General features: G+C 41.8%; 1 protein-coding gene across 1 annotated transcript in view; it reads left to right on the top strand.

The window, feature by feature from the left end:
- The window catches only part of IGSF21 (immunoglobin superfamily member 21), a 383,587-nt gene that overhangs the window by 144,600 nt on the left and 216,787 nt on the right, over window positions 1-22,200 (top strand). The window contains exon 2 of the mRNA XM_031961546.1: window positions 8,176-8,288. Within this exon, the coding sequence (XP_031817406.1) occupies window positions 8,176-8,288 (113 nt within the window). The remainder of the gene's footprint in view (window positions 1-8,175; window positions 8,289-22,200) is intronic.

Genomic DNA, 22,200 nt, shown 5'->3' with positions numbered 1-22,200 from the left:
GAGAGAGTCATCCCTTCTTTCCCCCCCACCAGTCTTCTTTTCTCCAGGCTGATCATTCCTAGTTGCTTCCATTGATCCTTGTACATTCGGTCCTTCCAGGCCCTCATCCTGATCAAGGTAACTGTTTTTTAGTTAATGAAGTCAGATTTTCAGATTAGCGACGTGTCTCAAGGCAACCCCCTTAATGCTTTCATCATCTGATATAGATCTACCATGAAGGAATTTATCTAAATCCTTCTTGAATCTGTCTAACCAAGGCAGATGACAGCACATCAGCACATATCCTCTCCAACTTATGACATCTGCCTGGCTTTGATGATAATAACTACTCACATTTCTATAATAATCTACTGCTTACAAAGCATGTTCCTTGAAACAACCCTGTGAGGTAGGGAGTACAAATATTCATATCTCCATTTTATAGCTGAGAAAAGGGAGTCTAAAGAAACTGAGGCTGAAGGAGAGTTGCCCAGGAGAAAAGATAATGGACATGCATGTGTCTGAGATAGGATCCAAACTTAGAGTGATTGACTCCATGTCTTTTTGACTTTCTACTCTGCCATTTTATTTTTTTTTTAAGATTTCACCCTGATACTTGGCTCCTGACCCCTTCTATCCCTTCCCAATTCTACCTTGACTTTCAGTTTCTAGGTTTGATCCACTCAAGCACTTATCTATCCTTTATCTAGGGTCCTAGTCTTGCCTTAATTTACCAGAATTCCTAGCCTTTAGATATGGAAACCCATCTAGAGCAAGGCATGGGATAATGACAATGTCATAACAATGAGCATAATTGATAAGAGCAAAACTAGCAAAAGCACCTACAAAGTCTGAAAGTATATGCAATGTTCCATAAATGTGGATGTCTTAAATTTCTGCAAGAAAGGGAAAGAAATACATTTTCTCATCCATTCTTTTTAAAACCAAGTTTAGTCATTATAACTACAGAACAATCAGGTGGGAGGGAGGAATTGGGTTTTTTTCCATATGGCTATGAGAGGGGGAGAGAGACAGAGAAAGAGACGGAGGCAGAAAGAGACAGAGAATTCTGGCTTTTGATTCAGAAAGATTTCAGTTCAGCCCTGCCTGTGGCTTTACCTGAGCAATGTACTTAATCTCTTGGTATTCTTAGGAACACTATGACTCTAATGATATAATAGAAAGAGTCTGTCTTTGGAGTAAATTAGCTCCATGGCAGCACCTGAGTTCAAATCTCAGTTCTGCTCTTTATTACCTGTGTTCCTCTGGACAAGATATTCAGTTTTACAATGTGCCCAAGCAATTGTCTAAATTGTAAACTTTGCCTGATTCAGTTTCTTCAACTGCAAAATAAGAATAATAAAGGCAACAGCTACTCACAGGCTCATTATGAGAAGCAAACAAAATATTTATAAATCACCTAGCATCATAGTATGCATTTAATAAATGCTTCTTCTCTTTCCATCCTTTCCCTAAACCATTGCCTTCTTTTTGGTTATTCTGAACAGTCATTGAGGGTGTCAACAGACCTGAGAAGTCATAAGTAAGGTCACTTGCAAGAAAACTACAAGGAGTACATCGATGACCCACATGATTTACTCCAGACTTGAAAGCCTGGGATGAGCAACTCCATAATCAAGTGACTTGAGGCATTAAGCTTGGAGTCAGCATCTTCCCAGATTACAAGACTGTACAGACTTTAGAAATCATCTATTCCAACTTCTTTACTGAACAGACAAGGAAACAGACCTGGAGAAGGGAAATGAGTTTTCTCAAGTTGTATAGTAAGCTGGAGGACTGGGATTTAGAAATCAGGGGACATCTAATCTGACATTCTTATATTCAGGGGAATAAATACCCTGTGTAGCAGCCCACACAAATGGTCCTCAACTCTGCTCTTGAAGATCTCCAGAGATGGAGAGCTTTCTGTATCCGAGACAGTATCTAGTCTGGGCTCCAAGGAATGGGCTAGATTGGTCCCTAGAGAGACATGATTTACAGGTGGGGATGGAGTAATTAAAGGGAGAGACCTATATGGTCTCCAACAGATGGAGAAGGAACTAAGAGAAAATGGGGCTCCTGGGAAATGGAGAAGTGGCTAGAGATGGGAGAGGTATACAGAATAATAAGATTTAGGGCAAGAAAGGATCTTAGATTAATAACTTAGTTCAATTCACTTATTTTACGGATAAAGAAGTTGAAGTCCTGATAACAAGTTGCCTATATTGGCTTAGATCATAAGTAGCATACCTACCAGCATAGCTCTCAGATGCTATGTCTCTGGATTTGCTTCTCTTTCCTATATCCATATACCATGCTGTCTTTCCACCCAACTTCTAAAAAGGGTTTTCCTAGTGCCAAGAGCTGATTTCCTTTTTTAATTAAAAAATCTTGGTTTTTATATACATTTATTTCTGAATATATTCTTCTTCTCTCTCCTCCTTTTTGAGCAAAGGATAAAAAACAATAACAAAGGAGAAACAAGAGACATAAAAGATCTTAGTTCAGCAAAACTAGCAAATACATCAAAACTCTGAAAATATATGCAGTGTTCCATAGATGTAGATTTCTTAGGTTTCTGCAAGAAAGAGAAAGAAATACATTTTCTCATCTATTTTTTTTTTGGACCAAGTTTAGTCATTATAATTAGAGAACAATAAGGTGGGAGGGGGCAATTGGGTTTTTTCTATTTACATGATTGAGGTTCTTTTGTAGATTGTTCTGATTCCAATTATTCCACCTTGAATCAGTTCTTTAAAGTCTTCTCAAGTTTCTCTGAATTTTTTATCTCCATCATTTTTTATGGCACAGTCATTCTCTACTACATTCATATTATAATGCCTTTAGACATTCCCAAACAACGGGCATATATGTTATTTCAAATTTTCTGTTACAATGAGTTTTTGGAATATATAGGACTTTGACACCATTGGGATACATATACCTAGCAGAGAGATCTCTGAATCAGAGTATGGACATTGCAGTCATTTTCCCTACATGATTCTAAATTGCTTTCAGAATGGTTGTGATGGGGGGAGATAGCGATGACTCTGAAGCCTCTTTAACCTGAGAGTGTTCTTGCCTGTCAAAGATTGTTAAAAATCCTCTGCTTAGGAAGTAATATAATCTTGAAGCCCTTTGACCTAAGAGTCAATGATTGTGGAGGTCCTTCAGCCCGGGAATATAGTGATGTTTCTTCCCTTAGATATACTAACAATCTGTCTGTCAATAATTTCAAAGTCTTCTGGCCTTAGAATAGTCCTACAAACATTACTGTCAAATATAATCTGTTGGTCAATCAGTAATGACCAAGTTCCTGAGGCAATAGTGAATAGACCATCCCTCATTATGTAAGCCATAAAATTAGCAGATATAATCTGTTGCTCAGTAATAACCAAGTTCCTGGAAGACACCACTCCTGAAACCTACTTGTAAACCATAAAATTAGCAAATGAGTAACATGAAGTTCTGGTCCAACTTTGTATAACTGTATCTCCCTTCCATTGATTCTTTGTTAAACTCCCTTCTGGCGTCTAGCCTGCTGTTATCAGTGTAAAAAAGTCTTTGCCCACTTAACTTGGAGACTGGGTCTGTGAATTATTTCTCCATATCTACGACCCGACCTGAGGACCCCCAAACATTGTTGAGATGCTTTATCCCTGAACAGTCGGACCAATTCACAGCTCCACAAACAGCATATTAACGAGCCTGGCTTTCTCCAACCTTTCCAACACTGGCTAATTCCATATGTAGCCCTCTTTGCCAACTTGCTGGGTGTGAGCTTGTCTGGTTTCTTTCTCTCTAGGTTTGGCTCTTCGTGAGCTCTGGATACTTGTGAATGCCTCCATGGAGTCTACCCTGAATGCTCACACCTTCTGAGTTTGTGATAACTGGCTACTGCCATTAGCAGTCACAATAAATAGGGCTGCCAGCATTTTCTCCTCCCACCCCAAGCACACCTGTGACTCCCTGACCACTAACAAGTGTTGACATTGCAAGCTGCCTTTCCCCTGTTTCCACCCTCAGTCTGCCTCTCCAAGTCCCGGAGAGAGAACACGATCTCACCATCTGCATCCACCTCGGTTGATTTATGTCAAAGCAATCCAGGCTGCTGGTGTACTTGCCCTTCCTCCCCTCCTTCAGGAAGAGAGGTGACCTCCCTAGCTAATCTGAGGCTTATTGAAATAGTGGACAGAAGGCAGTTTTTCTCTATCTTTAAAGGCATCATAATTTGTAAGGCAAGAAAAGGGAAGAGAAGGAACCAGTACCAATCTGCTATAGGGTCCAATGGTAAGAACCAATGAGGAGCTAATCAGATTAGCTTTTGGTGGTGAGATAGCCCTATACTTTCTTTCTGCCCTCAGGGAAGGACCAAGACATTAAGTCCATGGCCACACTGCTGGGAAGCTGCAAAATGAGAGCTCAGACTCTGGTTTTCTTGGTGTAAGTCCTGAGCTCTTTCCTACTTCATCATGATTCCAGATGCCCAGACCCAGGAGAACAATTCATTGGCCAACTGTCGGAATATATAAATAGGTATAAGAAGGATATTGTATAATTAACAACCACAGAATGTTAGCCGTAGATGGGCCCCTTAGCGATAATTGAATTCAACTCATTTTACAGAGGAGCAAACCAAGACCCAGAGAAGCAAAATGGCTCTCAAAGTAGGACCAAGACCTTGACCCTTGGATATGATGCCATCAGTCTGTAGTATATTCTTGTATTGTAAGTGTAGCCCTACCAAAGGAGGACTTTCTTCCAAATTTTCTCAGTCGTGACATACTCAAGCTATTCTATATTTTTTCTGATTATTAGCACTAGTAGGAACTTCAGAGAAAAATCTTATCTGACCCTCTCATCTTAGACAGGAGCAAACCGAGGTCCAAAGGGAAGGGAAGAAGCACTGTTGTCTGGTGGCTAGAGTAGTGGTTCCAGAATCAGAAAAAACTTGGATACAAATCCTGCCTACATTGTATACTAGCTCTGAGACTTTCTTATTCTTGAGGCAATAAGGGTGAAGTGTCACACAGGTAGCAAATGTCTGAGGCTATATTTGAACTTTGGTCCTCCTGACTCCAGGATTAGTGCTCTGTCTACTGCACCACCCAATGCCCTTCTGAGACCCTCCTAATTTCTCCCAGTCTCAGCTTACTCAAGTGAAGTCAGAAAACTTTTTTTAAAGATTACTATGTACATGTCATTGTGCTAAAATATTGTGGACAGAAAAAAGGGTAAAAGCATTATCCATGTCCTTAGAAAGCTCATGTTCCAGTGGGGGAGACAATATATAAATAACTATGCTTAAAATATTTGTACAGGGTGAATGGAAGATAATTCCAGAGGAAATTTACTTGCTCAACGCCTCATAGCTAGTAAGTGTCTGAGACAGGATTCACATCTACATCTTCCTAACTCCAAATCCAGTATTCTATCCATTACCTACACCTGCTTTTTGGAAAACAAGGTGGTACACTTAAAATGTATACTTGGGCACCCATAGTGCCAAATCAGGAAAATCTGAGTTCAAATTTGCTCTCAGATATTTATTAGTCATGTGATCCTGGGCAAGTCACTTTGTCCAGTTGGTGTCAAGTTTCCTCATCTGTAAAATGAGCTGGAGAAGAAAATGGCAAACCACTCATCATCTCTGCAAGAAAACCCCAAATGAGGTCATGAGGAGCCAGCCATGACAAAAATGAAATAACAACAGCTGGTATAGTGAATAGAACACTTTGAGACTGGCATCAGGAGGAACTGAGTTCAAATGTGGACTTCAAATGTGGACTAGTTGTGTGAGTCTGGACAAGTCACTTAAACCTCTGTCTATTTTAATTTGATCATCTGAAAAACTGTAATAATAATAATAATAATAATAGTAACTATTTCTCATGGTTGTTGTGAAAATTAAATAAGACAGTATTTGTAAAGCACTTAGCACAGTGCTTGGCACATAATAGGTTTATATTAATATATTATATTAACAAATATTTGTTTCATGATCCAAACATTTTGAGGGCAATCTGGAATTGTACCCAAAGGGCTATAAAACTGCATACCCTTTGACCTAGCAGTGCCATTACTGGGTCCATATTCTGAAGAAATCATAAAGGAGGGAAATGGACTCACATGTGCAAAAATATTTGTAGCAGCTCTTTTTGTGATAGCAAAGAATTGGAAAATGAGTGGATGCCATCAACAGGGGAATGACCGAACAAGTTGTGGTATATGAAGATAATGGAATATTATTGTTCTATAAAAATGATTAAGAAGCAGATTTTAGAAAGGCCTGGAAAGATTTACATGAACTGATGCTGAGTGAAACAAGCAGAACCAGAAATACATTGTAAACAATAACAGCAAGAATATGCAATGGTCATCTGTAAAAGACTTGTTTTTTCTCAGTGGTGCAATGATCCAAAGCAATCCCAATAGACTTTGGATAGAAAATGCCATCTGCATCCAGAAAAAGAACTAAGGAGATTGAATGTAAATCAATACATACTATGTTGACTACTTTTTTCTGTGTTTTTTTTAATCTCTCTCTCATGATTTTCCTGTTTTGCTCTGATTTTTCTATCCCAACATGATTGATATGTTAAAAATAAACAAAAAGTAAATTAAATTTTAAAAAATATTTAAAAACCAAATATTTGTTTCTTTCCTTTCTCTTTAATCCATCATTTAAAGCTTTCTACAATCTAGGTCCACCTTAGTTTTCATGCATTATCTGCTATTCTTCTTCTTCATGTAATCTATAGTGCATATAAACTGTACTACACACTATCCCCCAAATGCTCCTAAGTTATTCTTCTTTGGCTTACTTTGTTCCTTATGCCTTTTGCCATTTTGTCCATGTTCCAAGGCTCATCACCAAAGCTATTTGTTCCATGAGACTTTGATGCTCTCCTCCCCCAAGCTGGTGCTGATCTCTCTCCTTTGCTTGATCTTGTAGCACTTTGGACTGGTTTTGTGCACCAATCTTATTCTAATTTGTATCATATTTGTCTACTCTACTTCTCTCTTCCCTAAACTAGATAAGATCCCCAGGATAATATACCATGACCAAGCAATATTTATACCAGAAATGCAGGGCTGGTTCAATATTAGGAAAACTATTAGCATAATTGACTATATCAGTAATCAAATTAACAAAAAACATATGATTATATCAATAGATGCAGAAAAATCATTTGATAAAATCCACCATCCATTTCTATCAAAAACACTAGAGAGTATAGGAATAAATGGACTTTTCCTTAAAATAGTCAGTAGCATGTATTTAAAACCATCAGCAACCATCATATGTAATGAAGATAAACTTGAACCACTCCCAATAAGATCAGGGGTGAAACAAAGTTGCTCATTATCATCATTACTATTCAATATTGTATTAGACACACTAGCTTTGTCAATGAGAGAAGAAAAAGAGATTAAAGGAATTAGAGTAGGTAATGAGGAAACCAACTTCTCACTCTTTGCAGATGATATGATGGTGTACTTAGAGAACCCTAGAGAATCAACAAAAAAACTATTATAAATAATTACAACTTTAGCAAAATTGCAGGATACAAAATAAATTTATATAAATCATCAGCGTTCTTATACATCACCAACAAAATCCAACAGCAATAGATACAAAGAGAAATTCCATTCAAAATAACTGTCAATAGTATAAAATATTTGGCAATTCATCTGCCAAGGGAAAGTCAGAAACTATATGAGCAAAACTACAAAACCCTTTCCACACAAATAGTCAGATCTAAGCAACTGGAAAAATATCAATTGCTTTAAACTAGATGAGGACAGGAATGCCCTCCCCCCCCCCCCAATGATACATAAAGAGTCTACCTCATTAATAAAATTTTGTTGAGTAAATAAATGATAAAAAAATAATAAAGTTAATGACTTGCTAAAGTTCCAGGGTGAAGGGATAAAGTACCTGTGAGAAAGGAAGGGTAATTGGCTACACAGCCAGCTCCTGCCAGTTGCTCCCAATTCTAGATCAATTTTGTCACTTTTTTCTGTACTTATTGGTGTGTTTTCTTTGAATGTTCTGGTATATGGTGATACTTCAGTATTTCCCACTCATCCAAAACTGGAAGCCCTTTGAGGAGAGGAGCTGTGCATCTCCTCTCAGATTATTTTTGTGACATCTAATCCTCACATCTTCCTCTCTCTTTTGTTCTCTTGCAGGCTACCTGACTGTCAGCATTGAGCCACTTCCACCAGTAGTGGTTGGAGATGCTGTGACATTGAAATGTAACTTTAAGACGGATGGCCGGATGCGAGAGATCGTCTGGTACAGGGTAAGTTATCCCCGGCCCAGAGCAAACTTATGGTCTGTACTGTGGAAGGAGAACATCCAGGGCTGATTCAGTTTTTAGTTCAGATCTAATCTTCATTAGTTTTCTCAGTGTTCATGCCTTTTAGGGTCCAACCTCAGAGACCACTTTGTCTCTAAGAACTTTGCCTGAGGGCCTGCCTTGCCAGCTGTTTGACTGGCAGCAAAGCTGATCTTTACTGAACTTAACAATCCATACCTGAATCTCTTTCACCAGCTCTTGGAAACCTCTCACTTGGAAGCACACAGGGGTTTCAAGATCTCTCCTTTTTTTCAAAATTTGAAATTAAATCCAAAAAATACATATATACTAAGGTAACAGTGACTAAGGATAACTCAATCACTCTGAGATTTACAGGATCAAGTTTCTAGGATTTAGAACGAGAAGCCTAGCCCTCTCAATTTTTAAAATAAAATTTTAATGATATTTTTTTGTTCTTAACATTTTCTAAATTTCTCCCTGTGTCTCTCCCCTTAGGAGGCTTAACAGATTTGTTTAAGTTTCTACTTCATAAACACATTTCAATGAAAACCATTCCAAATAGCTCGTACCTTCAGTCACTCCACAAACATTTGTTAAATGGAATGCTATTTTCCTTTTATATACCACCTCATCAATTACTAGCTTTTGAAGAAAGATTTAAAACTATCTGTAGAGGATTGATTGTCAGTTGTTAACTGGCCTTTGCTTCATAAGTAGTAAGGAAGTACCAGAGATGGTGGTGTTACATTGATTAGTGCCTGTTGTTCTGAATTGGGTTAGATGGGAACATGGCCCTGTAGGAAAAAAAGAGAAAAGGATATTATTGTCTATGAAATAGTTATACAACTAATGGAAAGATTGGACTAGTCATTAGAGAAAGGGTGAATTTGGCTCAAGCGTTTTTTTTAGAAAGGAGATGAAAAAATTATGAAAAGGATAGCTCTCTCCCAGAAAGTCATTTATATAAATTTTTTGTGAAAAAAAGGGAAGAGAAAACAATCATTGAAACCAATCAACATGTTGAAAAATCTTTCAGTGTTCTGTAGCTATGGATCCCTACCAACATCTCTGCAAAGAGGTCAGGAGGTGTCTAGTCTCATCTCTTCTTAGGAGCCAAGCTTGTTCTTTTTAATTGAGCAATGTTTATGGTCAATTCTAACCCCTCCTCTTTCTACAGATAGGGAAACTGAGGCCCAGATAAGTTAACTGACTTGCTAAAATCACAAAGAGCTGAGATTTTGATTATTTTAGTCATGTCTGATTTTCCATAAGCCTATTTGAGGTTTCTTGGCAGAGATACTGAACTGGTTTGCCATTTCCTTCTCCAACTCATTTTACAGATGAGGAAACTGAGGCAAACAGGGTGAAGTGACTTGCTCAGCATCACACAAGCTAGGAAGTCTCCGAGGCTGGATTTGAACTCAGATCCTTCTGACTCCAGACCTGATGCTCTATCCATTGTGCCACCTCGGTGCCCTTCAGCAAAGTTATCTGATTCCCAGACCTGTGTTCCTGCCGCTAAACCACAAATGGCTTAGGAGTTCCTGAAGACAAATTAGACATTCCTTAAGTCGGGCACTGTGGGGAGTTCAATCAATTAATAATAATTTATTAAAATACTTAGGGAGTTAAAGGCAAAAGACTGGCCCTGCCTTCAGTGAGCTTACAGTCTAATGGAGAAGACAAGATGCAAATAAACTTTTACAAAGCCAGTTATATATGGGATAAATAGGAAATAAGGAACAAAAGGAAGGCTCTGGAGTTGAGAAGGGGGGAAGGGTTCCTGTAGAACAGGGGATTGTAGCTAGGACTAGACAAGCACCACCACTCTCCATCTGCACAGCCTTTTGTTATCTCCCAGCTGTATGCTGGGAACCCTACAGAACAAACATTGGATCTCTGTTTCTGGGGAGCTTCAGCATTCACAAAGTGCCTTCCTCCCAACAGCCTGGTGAGTTACAAAAGGCAGGGATGATCATCTTCATTTTCCAGATGGAAAGTCAGACTCGGGGAGCATTTTGTTTTAGTTTGCACAGCGGCTGTCAGAGGAGGGCCATCAGCCCAGCTTCTGGCTCCCTGGCCTTGGGCTTCCTCAACAGACCTATTCCTTGCCCTCTGGGAGCTTCCCAACCAGAGAGATTAGGAAACTGATCCCAGGGCGATACATGGCAGCAAGTTAAAGCCTCCTTGTGCTGAATCACTCAGCCGCAGGTTTCCAAGGCGTGCAAAAAAAGCCACTTGCATAACACATGCTGTGCTGGCATCTCATTAGCACATGGCCTGAGGGCTAGAAGAAATTAACTCCTGCTTTCTGTTATCGGAAACACATCCCTCTTGAAAACATCACCCAAAAAGGGCGATAAGTGGTGGGGGGTGGGGAGGGGATGATGGCTGGTACTGTTGCAGTAGAGTGGATGCTGGAAGGCCTTCTGGTCTCCACTCTGGACCTCTCCAATAGGCCCTTTCCACTATTTGCTGACCAACCTTCTGCATCACTGCTCTCCCCAAAAGTCTTCCGTGGCTCCCTATTCCCTTCTGATGATAAGATTATAATATCAGCTAGACTGGAAGAGGGACTTGAAAAGCTGTCTACTTCAATCCCACCTCATTTTACAGATAAGGAAACTGAGTCCTGGAAGGGATATAAATTTATAGATTTAGGGCTCAAAGGATCCTCAGATACCAGCCAGTCCAACCCCACATCATTTTACCGATGACGAAACTGGGGCTCAGAAAGCTGAAGTGACTGAACCATGGTCACACAAGCAGATCTTCCTGACTTCAAATCTAGTATTTTATGCAATCCTACATGCTGAGTCAGGATCAGACTTATTACTCTGGTGTTTCAGGTCTCTCTCCCTCTTGTCTGACACCAGCCTAACTTTCCAATATTCTTCCATGTGAATCCCCCTACCCCTTGTACTTGAAGCCCTAGGCAATGGGATTACTTTCTGCCCCCATGAACATGTCCTATTCTCTTACCTGTGTACCTTTGCTCACCATATTTCTGTGCCTAGAATGTCCTTCCTTCCCAGCCCAAATACCAGCTCCTCCGGGAAAGCTCTGATTCTCTTGCTGGAGAACAAACTCTTCCTCTCTCCCCTCCTCTCTGACCTCCCAATCTTTCTCTCAGAACACTTTGTGCCTCTCTGATACAATTAATATGAACTTTTGTGGAGTGTATTTCCATATGTCTATAGTCATCCCCCAATTAGACTATAAGTTCCATGAGGGAAGAATCTTTGGGTTATCTCATCCATCATCACACATTTATTAAGCTCCATCTCCATCATTGCTGAGCACAGGATGCTGAATACAGTTGCCAATGAATAAATGTTTCTTAAATGAATCAATCACCAGTTAATAGGATCAGAGAATCCATAGCAGGGAGGGAACTTGGAGATCATACTCATATTTGACAGATAAAGAAGCTGAGTCCTAGAGAAGATATTATTATAGCTTTTTATTTACAAGTTAGATGCATGGGTAATTTTTCAGCATTGACAGTTGCCAAATCTTTTGTTCCAACTTCTCCCCTCCTTCCCCCTACCCCTCCCCCAGATGGCAGGAAGACCAATACATGTTAAATATGTTAACATATAAATTAAATATACATGTCCATACAGTTATTTTGCAGCATAAGAAGAATCGAATTTTGAAATAGTGTACTATTAGCCTGTGAAGGAATAGGGAAGATAAATACCTTGAGTAAAGTGACCAAAGGAGTAAGTCACACAAACAGAATTCAAACCCAAGTTTTTGTGCCTATAATCTCACTGCCTCATCCATGTACCATGCATGTATCTATGTTAAAAGAAAGGAAGACCAAGGTTCCATGGTGGGAATTCATAGGCTATGAGAAGATCTTTACCCTTCAAACCTGATAGAGCTTATAGGGCACAATAGAGCTCTCCCTGCCCCATCCCCACCCCTACTCACTTAACATTTCTAGAAAACTTTGGGAACCTCTCCTGCAAAGCTCCCAGTACCAGACATTCTTCGATACTCTCATTTAACTAACCGCAAATCATGGCAGCTGAGATAGAGTCAGAAGCCACGTCTCCTTGGAAAACAGATTTTCCAATTTGCCTTTCCTGAGAGTCTAGCAGACATTACCTCCTGAACAACTAATGCCAGACCAAAGAACAGAGATTTTAATTGCAGATCTTTCATTCATTCATTCATTCATTCATTCATCATTAATGCTCTCACTATCTTTTTTTTGTAAGGTATGAAGTTTAATCAGTAGCTCATAGTATAATAGAGGGAATATGCAAATAATGCAAATAAAAACAATCCAAATAATAACAATAGCAAATACAACAACTATGACAGAGACTAGAATTACTACTACTATTGCTGCTATTGCTACTACTACTACTACTACATTATTTATATAATACTTTAAATTTTGCAAAGCATCACATATATATACATATATGTATATGTGTGCATGCGTATGGATGATCTCATTTAGCCCTCACAGCAACCCTATGAGGAACTACAGGTCCTACAGGTATAATTATCCCCCCTAATTTTATAGATGAGTAGACTGAGCTTAAGAGAATTTAAATGACTTATCCATGGTCCCAATTTAGGAAATATCTGGGATAGAATATGAACACAAATCTTCCTGGACTCCAAATCTAGCACTCTCCCTGCTGCACCACACAGAAAGCTGTCATATATAACACAACATCCTGAGGGTCAGAGAATTGCAAACATGGGGATTTATCAGGACTCGGAGCAGTAACTGGGGCTTCAATCCTGGGGATCTTTCATTTGTCTTGGAGCCAGGGCACCCTATCCCAGCATACCCTGAAGCCATAGAGATTGTTGTATAAAAAGCCCAGGGTTTGACTCCTGGGGCTACATCTCTGAAGGGAAGAGATCAGAGTAGATATGATAGAAGGTTCCTTCCATTCAATTTGGCAAATATCTATTGCCTGCTCGCCGTGCATAAGAAATGTGTTTGGCTGAAGGAACAGAAATGAAGAATGATCCTGTCCCTGCCCTCATGAACTTCTGATCTAATGGAGAGTCGATGCCATGTGCATAAATAACAAGGGTCCAAGAAAGCGTGTTCAAGGAGAGGTGAAGGGGAAGAGCCGGGAGAGGCTCGAGAAGGGAGTAAGAGGAGGGGGCTTAGGCCGAAGGCAACCTGAGGGATGGACCAACCGTCCAGCAGGTGCAGAATGGAGATCTTAAAGCACAAAGTCACAGTGACAGTAAGTGGCAAAGCCAGGCTTTGATGTTGATGTGGAAATGGAGGCTATTCCAATCATGGTGGACTGTGTGAGGAATCAGGAAAGTATGAGAACTGTCCAAATCCAAATTCTTGATTTTTTTTTCATGGCAGGGGATGGAGAGCAGAGGAATAAGAAGGCAAGTTGGGCTGGCCATTAATTCTTCCCACCTCCCTCCATGAGAAACCACTGTCTCTAACTCGCCCTCTCCTCTGGCCCGTGACTTCTGGTATTGATTGCCCTAAAAGTCAGTTCTGTCTCTTATTTGTGTCAGGCGCTGACTATTGAGTTATGGAAGGCTGCACTAATTAATTAATTTTATTTCATTTCACATCCTTTGAGTGAGGGCCTCTGTGCCATATGCAAATACATGTAAATCACATGCAAATCGTCCATTGGAGCCAAGAACTGGGTATTTTAAAGGTGGATAGACTTGTGAACTCGGCTGACGGTCTCCCTCTGGAGTGGGCGCCCCTCGGAAAGGCTGTGGGTACCCACGAGGCGCCCACACCAAGAGCAGGGACCGCAGGCTGGTCAGTGGAAGGGGGAAAGAAGGCTGATAAATTGGAGTTCTCCGGCCTCTTATCTCCTATGGCCCTGTGCCACGCCGGCCTTCAGATGGCTGACTGCAAGCGGCTGAACTCCAGCAGATAAGAAGCGAGGCAGAAGGCCCAGTGTGGAAAGGCTGCGGTGAAACAGGGGAGGGAAGGCGAGTGGAGGCAGGGCCCCAAACCACGGGCAGGAAAGCAATTCAGCCCTCACTAAAAGCCAATCCACCATCTGCCGAGGGGATTCTTCCTCTAAAGCCTCCATATTAGTGTCACAAAAAGCTGAGATTTGAATTTGAGTCTTCTGACTCTTAGATCTGGTGACCTTTCCTTTCCTTTTCAGGAGCTGGGGGCTGGAGGTGCAGATAAAATTAAAGCGTTCTAACTTTATGTCAAGAGGTCCCAAAGTAAGAGCTGGAAGAGACCTTAGGGACTCTAAGGGATGTCTTTGTATCCATCCCCTCATTTTATAGATGAGGTTACTGAGGTTTAGAGCGGTCAGTCACACAAATAATGAATGGTGAAGGTTCCATGATCTCTAAGTCACAGACTTAGAGCAGGACAGGAGTGGATGCATTATCTCTTTTGACTTCTCACATTTTTAAATGGGGAAACTGAGGTTCCTAAGAGGATAACTTGGTGATGTAGCTGGCTAGTGCTAAGCCGTGGTCCTCAAACTTTTGTTCTCAATATCTTTATCCTATTAAAAATGATTGAGGATCTGTCCAAAGAGTTTTTGTTTATGTGGTTTATAGTTATAGATATTGATCACATTAAAAATAAAAACTAATTATGAATTTGTAGACTCTCTGAAAGGATTTCAGAGATTCCCAGGATGCTCTGGACCAGACTTTGAGAACCACTGTGCTAAAGGCCAGATTTTTAGAGGTGGAGGGCATCTAGGGATTGCCAAGGCCAGGTGCAGCGGGTAGAGTTACTTATCATCAGATATTTAGTAGCAAGCCACTTCACCGGGTTTGCCTCAGTTTCCTTAGCTGTCAAATAAGCTGGAGAAGGAAATAGACTCCACTGTCTCTGCCAAGAAAACCCCAGCATCATGCAGAGTCAGAACAACAAACAACCTTTGACTCCCAATCCAGGGCTCAGAAATCAGAATGCTCTAACTAAACATTCATAGAGACTGGGAATGGTTTTTAGAACCTAGAATGCTAGAAGGAAAGGGGTAAATGTGGCCCACGCCCACCACACTCCACCACCACTCTGGGCCTCCCCCAGTAAGGAGCCCACTTCGGTTATTTGTCTGCTGTATTTATGGCTCTCCTCCCCCACATCCCAGCTTCCTCCCACCCCCATCCTCAGTGAATGGGCTCACAGATCTGAGCTTGGAAGGAATGAATGGATTACACAAGCATGGCTGGGCTGGTGCATCCAATCCCTTTAAAAGGGAAAATCAGAGCATTGTGATGGGTCCTACACTCCCCAGGTTTAAATAAATCATCTTAGAAGTGTGATCAAACTGAACCTTGGGGATGGGGAGGAGGGAAGGGGAGAAATTGTGCACTGATTTGATTCTCTAGGTGGGCTCCTAGGAGTGGAGGGGATGGGAAGGTATGTCAGGTGGGAACTGATTAAAGGGAATAGCATGGTGTAATGGAAAGAATACCAAGAGTGTATTTGGAGACCTAGCTTGGAACCCTGCTCTTTACTATCTGTTTATCTTTGGAGCAATAAGTTAACCTCTTCTGAACCCCGGTTTCTTCATCTCTCCAATTTTGGTACTAAATCTCTGTTTCTAGAAGCTGAGAGGCTGAGCCTGACAAAAAGAACATTTGGTAGAGGATAAGAAGACAGGAGAGTTATTTTCCATTATTTAGAGGGTTGTTGTAGGGAGTTAATTTGTTTTGTTTGTATTTAAAGAAGAGAGGAAGGAAGGAAGGAAGGAAGGAAGGAAGGAAGGAAGGAAGGAAGGAAGGAAGGAAGGAAGGAGGGAGGGAAGGAAGGAGGGAAGGAAGGAGGAGGGAAGGAAGGAGGGAGGAGGAGGGAAGGAAGGAGGGAAGGAAGGAAGGAAGGAGGGAGGGAGGGAGGGAAAGAAGGAGGGAGGGAGGGAAGGAGGGAGGGAAGGAAGGAAGGAAAGAAGGAAGGAAGGAGGAAGGGAGGGAAGGAAGGAGGGAGGGAGGGAGGGAAGGAAGGAGGGAAGGAAGGAAGGAGGGAAGGAAGGAAGGAAGGAAGGAAGGAAGGAAGGAAGGAAGGAAGGAAGGAAGGAAGGAAGAAAAAGAAACAAGTACTGATTGAGTCCATTATGTGCAGGACTCTTTACAAATAATATCTTATTTAATATTCACAATAACATTGGTAGGTAGATGCTATTTTTATTCTTTATTTTACAGATAAGAAAACTGAGGTAGTCAAAAGTTAAGTGACTTTTCCAGTCACAAAGCTAGTTAGTAGGATTTGAACTCAGGTTTTCCTGACTCCAGCATCTGAGCACTATTTATTACCTAGTTGAATAGGGAAAAAAGCAATGGATAGTAGTTATAGGCAGTGTCAAATTTCAGATTATTAGAAGGAGGAAAATTCAAATAAATTGGAATGTCTGGGTATCTGAAACATATCTGCTCTCTGAGGCCCACTTCTTTCAGAGAAAAGGGAAAAATTCCTAAACCCTTTCCTCTATCATCCAACCTCCTGGGGACTGACCTAAGCTGCTTGAGGAAGAAGGGATCCAATCTAAGGTAAACTATGTGGAAGGAGAGATGGTAGACTGGAAAGGATTTTGGAAGCCATATGATCCAGTGGATCTTTGAACAAGATTATCTTTCACAACATGCCCAAATAATGGTCACCCAACTTTTCCCTGCAGACTTCCAGTGAGAGATCGCTGACTGTCGCCAGGAGACACAGCCTGTTCTGCTTTTGGAGAATGTCAATGATCAAGAAGTTTCTCCTGACATCTAGCCCAAATAATGTTTATCCATGACCCCTAGTTTTGCCAAGTTCTTTTCTTCTCCTTCTCCTTCTCCTCCTCTTCTTCCTCTTTCTCTTCTTCTTTCTTCTCTTCCTCCTTCTCCTTCTCCTTCTTCTCCTGCTTGTCCTCCTCCCCCTTTTCCCCTCCTCCCTCTTTTCCCACTCCTCTTCCTCTTTCTTTTAAATACCTGAAGTTAATTACCATGCCTTGGCAGAGTCTTCCCTTCTCCAGGATAAACATGCCCATTTCCTTTAACCAGTCCACAGAGGGCATGGCTTTAATGTCCTTCTTCATCTGGCCAACTGGTTCTGGATTCTCATTAAATCCCAATGTCCTTCCTAAACTCTGGTCACAATCTAATGCAGTATTAGGGGGCAGCTAGGTAGCAGAATTGAGAGCACCGAAATCTGGAATCAGAAAAAATTGAGTTTAAATCCCATCTCAGACTAATTGGATCCTGGGCAAGTCACTTCATCCTGTTTGCCTCAGTTTCCTCATAAAATGAGCTGCAGAAGGAAACGGCCAAGAGAACTCCCAGGGAATCACTAAGAGTCGGAAATCAGTGAACAACAATAAAAAACCTGCCATGTGATTGTGGAAGGAAATGGAGGAATACTTGTAAGACCCTTAGCAAAATGCCTGGAACTTAGTAATCTCTCCATAAAAATTAGCTATTATTATCACAAGCACAGGGACAGATGAGCCCAGTTGGAGCCGGTTGGAGCAGTGAACTTGCTACTGAGATTGTCAGTGAATGGAAAAGCAGTGATCCATCCGTGGTCAGCTGAACGTGGGGTGGCTCCTGGCTGTCCTTCCACAAAAAGAAGCCGGGAGTTCATGTTTCATGTTCTCCTGTGGGCCTTGATTGAGAGGCTCACCCTTGCCTCCTCCGCTGCTTGGGAGCCAGGACTCGGAGCACTACTGAGAGAGAATTGGACCAGTGATGATTTGTCCTGCACAATGTGCTGAGGACTATTCAGCTGACCCTCTGCATAGGGCTCTATTCAATCCTCCATCCCTAGGCAGGGTGCCCAGCTGTTAAGGTTCTTTGTGATAAGTTGTGACATGGACTATGTATACGAGAAATGTAAATTTGTGTCTGGATGCTGATGGCTGCAAGTCTGCAATGAGAGACAGAGACAGAGGGGAGTGTGTGTGTGTGTGAGTGTGTGGCTGAAAGTATTTGACAGCGACCATTAGCACGTGGGGAATTGTGGGTCTGGGTCTATTTGGGCTTTATAGTACATTGTAAAAAGGAACTTCCCTTATTAGGAAACTCTGTCTAAACTCATTTAGCTGCAGGTCACCTGCCCAGTAGGCAAAGCCAGAGGTCTCTTTATATCACAGAAACCCATTAACCATCCATAGAGGATCATGGGAATTTAACCTCACACGGCAATTTTATCAGCCAGCTTTTGTTTTGCCATCTTCCTTCACAAATTTCCCCAAGAGCCATTCTGTGGCCAGGCTGTGAGGAATCAGAAGAAAGGGGCCAGGGGAGAGATAGGAAAGGGGGAGATCCTGGAACCCAGATAAGAGATCAGCTCCCGGCATCTTGAAACCTTATCTCTCCTCCTTCACCTTGGGAAGAGGTGCTTGTGTCGGGGCATTTCTGTTTGGGTTGTAAACACCTATTCTCTAACTCAGCCTCACAGGATAAAAAGTAGTGGCCAGTCTTGGTTAGGCCATTTACACTGTAATAATAACAGCAACAAAAAGCAGGATGGTGTCATGGAGAGATAGCCAGTATCTGAAGGAGGAACCCTGGGCTTTCAAGTCTTCTCTCTGACATACACGGACTCGGTGACTCTGGGAGAATTACCCAACCTCTCAGTTCTTAATACTGTCTCTAGGTAGAGCTTTTCATTTTTATTTGCAGCTAGGGGACAGTGGATAGAGTACTAGACTTAGAGTTAAGAAGACCTGAATTCAAATCCTGCATCAATCTTACTAGCTAGATGACCCTGGATAAGTCTTGATTTATGTCTTGATCCCATCATATGGAAATTATAATAATACTTGACTTGCGGAGTTGTTTTGAAGATCAAATAAGATAATATAGGTAAAATGCTTTAAAAATCTCAAAGTGCTATATAAGCGTCATGAACAGTTCCCCATGGACCCATGAAATTTCAGGTCAAATTCAAATAACAATCATTCATGTGCTTATAATAGTTGCAGATCTGCAAAGTGTTTTCCTCACAACAGCCCAGTGAGGTAGCTGGAGGGAGTCATTTTGTCCCTATTTTACGGAGGGAAGAGAATCGATCAAGCCATCAAGGCTGCTAAGGTTAGAACTCAAACCCTGGGATTCTGAGTCTCAATGTCATATTATAAAAGAGAAAGGAGAGAGGGAAGGAAAGAATCAGAATCAGACAAAGAGACAGAGAGAAAAGGTGGGGAGAGGAAAATAGAAAAGAAGGGAAAGGAAGAGAGATGGAGGGACAGAGAGGCAGACAGAAAGATGGGCAGAAGAAAGAAAAAATAAGAGATGGGAATGTTTAAACTGGAGAAGAGTAGGCTTAGGGGACATATATTAACAGTTCCCAAGTATATGAAAGACTATCATGTAAAGAGGAATTCAAAGATCATCTTGTCCCCAAAAGACTGACCAAGAGCATAATGTGGACCCAATCAGCAAGCACTTCCAAGCCAGCAGAGCTTCCTTAAAGGGGAATGGACTCCCCATCCTGGAAGTCTCCCTACAGAGTCTAAAGGACTACTTACTGAAAATGTGGCAGAGGCAAGTCCTGTGCAGGAACGGGATAAAATAGATGGTCCCTGGGGCCCCTAGAATTCTGTAATTATAGTAAAGCAGTATCTGATGCACCGTAAGGCAAGTATCAGGAGAGGCAGCAGTGGGCACTTTAATAATGTTCACTGGATCTGAAATGGATCTAGGGAAGGAAATAAGCCTTTATATAGTACCTACTGTATGGGAAACATTTTGCTAAGCACTTTACAAATGTTATCTCATTTGATTCTCACTACAATCCCCCCACCCAAGGTAGGTGCCATTATTATCATCTTGGGCAGGTTCACACATCTAGTAAAAGTCTGAGGCTGGATTTGAACTCAGGCCCTCCTAACTCGCCTCTAGCATAAGCAAAAATGAACCAGACCTTTGGCCACATTAGCCACAGGTGAAAAATTGGTTCCTCCTCCTCCCTGAAAGGGAGGCCGTTCAGGGGAGAGGTCCCTGGCCCAGGGCTGGACCTTCACTTTCATCCTCAGCTTCCTCCTGCCCCATGTAGTCGGGCCCCCTCCCACAGCAGGTGGGGCTTCACTCTGCCACAGGCTGGGATTCTGTGGGCTGGGTGGCTTCCCGAGAGACCAGGGCCAAGCCTAGGCTGCTGGTAGGCATTGGAGCATCAAGATTATCGTCTGGAGCTTCTGTCAGAGCCACTGAGCCAGCCCCAATCCGGGAGCTAAATTTAGCCCCATAAGTGTGATTTCCAGCAGCCGCTGTCTGACTTAAGCCCTGCTGTGTTTAACTGACAAGGGGGCTGGTTTTTTACTTGTCGGGAAAAGATTAAAGGTGAACTTCTATTCTGTCATGTAAAATAAAATAAAAAACAAGAATGAAATATTGTTCCCAGAAGCCCCAGCTTGGGAGTCCCCTGTTCCCCCACCCCCTCTCCTCTGCTTGTTCTCCCCTATGGGTTCCTCTCTGGTGATCATCATGATGAGTTCACAGATCGGAGTCTGCTTCTTACTAGCCCCTCCAAGAGCCTGGACAGGAAGGAGGGGGTGCTCTGGAGAGATGGCCTGGCTTCTCATTGGACAGATGGGGGATAGGGAGGCACAGACTGAGCAAGTCTCATGGCCTAGGTGAAGAGGAAGAAGAAGAGGGTGAGGAGAGGAGAAGGGGAGACAGAAGAAGAGGAGGAGGAAAAGGAGGAAAGAAGGAGGAGGGAGAGGAAGGAGAAAAGGAATAGGAGAGGAGGGGGAGAGAGAAGGAGGAGTGGCGAGAGAAGGAAAGAAGAATGATGGGGAAGGAAGGAAGAGAAGAAAAAAGAGAAGGATTTCTATAGATCTTTAAGCTTTTCAAAGCTCTTTAAAATATGTTATCATTTGAACCTTATAATCACTGGACCCAGATGGCTCTAGAGGGGAAAGTGAGGCAGAAGACCTTGCACATCCCACTCTCTCTTCAATCCAGTGCACTTGCACATCATGGCATCCCTTCCCTGATGTCATGGTCCTCTTTGAGAACGAAGGATAAAGAACACTACCCAGAGAGGTAGGCATTGTTATTATCCTTTTTACAGTTGAGGAAACTGAGGCAGACAGAAGCTAAATGGCTTGTCCAGCAAGTGTCTGAGATGAGATTTTAGTTTAAGTCTTCCTGATTCCAGGCCCACCACTCCGACTATTATGCAACCAAATTAAATGGGCATACTTTAGAAAGAACATTAACAAGTAAGAGATTATACAGGAAAGTGAGAGCTCTGGAGATCAAGTTATACTAGGATGGATTTTATAGTGGATAAAGTGCTGATGTTGGAGTCAGTTCAAATCCAATCTTGGATATGGCTATTATTATATTATCCTGGATATTATATATATTAATATAATGGATATTATTATATTATCAATATTATATTATAATATATTATATATTATCCTACATATGTTATATATATCCAGCAGTATTATCCTGGCCAAGTCACTTAATCTCTATTTGCGAGGGAGGAGGAGGAGGAAGGAAAGAAGGAGGAGAAACAGGAAGGAAAGGGGAGAGGAGGAGATTGGGTAGGAAGAGGAAGGAGAGGAGGAGAAGCAGCAGGAAGGAAAGGGGAGGGGAGGAGAGTGGGGAGGAGGAGGAAGAGGAAGAGGAGAGAGAGAGTTTGTGCATTTATGAAGCACTTACTATGTACTAGGCACTGTATGAAGTCCTGGGACTACAAATGGAAGAGATGTAAGCACCCTCAAGGTGCCTTCATCCTAGTAGAGGAAGACACCTAAAAAGGAGCTTAGAAGGAGGTGGTGGAGAAGGAGGGAGGGAAGGTGTCTGAGTGAGGCACCTTGTGTGGGTGCTTCCTTAAAGGAGGTTCAGAGAGTCAGCCAAAGAGGCTGTGGGGGTGGAAACGCTGCCAGTTTGAGGAAGTAATAAAGCGGTCTGGCAAATCATGTCTGGGTAAGACATGATGGCTCATCTGGAAAATTAGGTA

The sequence above is a fragment of the Sarcophilus harrisii genome, chromosome 3, assembly GCF_902635505.1.
Source record: "Sarcophilus harrisii chromosome 3, mSarHar1.11, whole genome shotgun sequence".
In the NCBI taxonomy this organism is placed as follows: Eukaryota; Metazoa; Chordata; class Mammalia; order Dasyuromorphia; family Dasyuridae; genus Sarcophilus; species Sarcophilus harrisii.
This window is presented reverse-complemented; position numbering and strand designations above follow the sequence as displayed.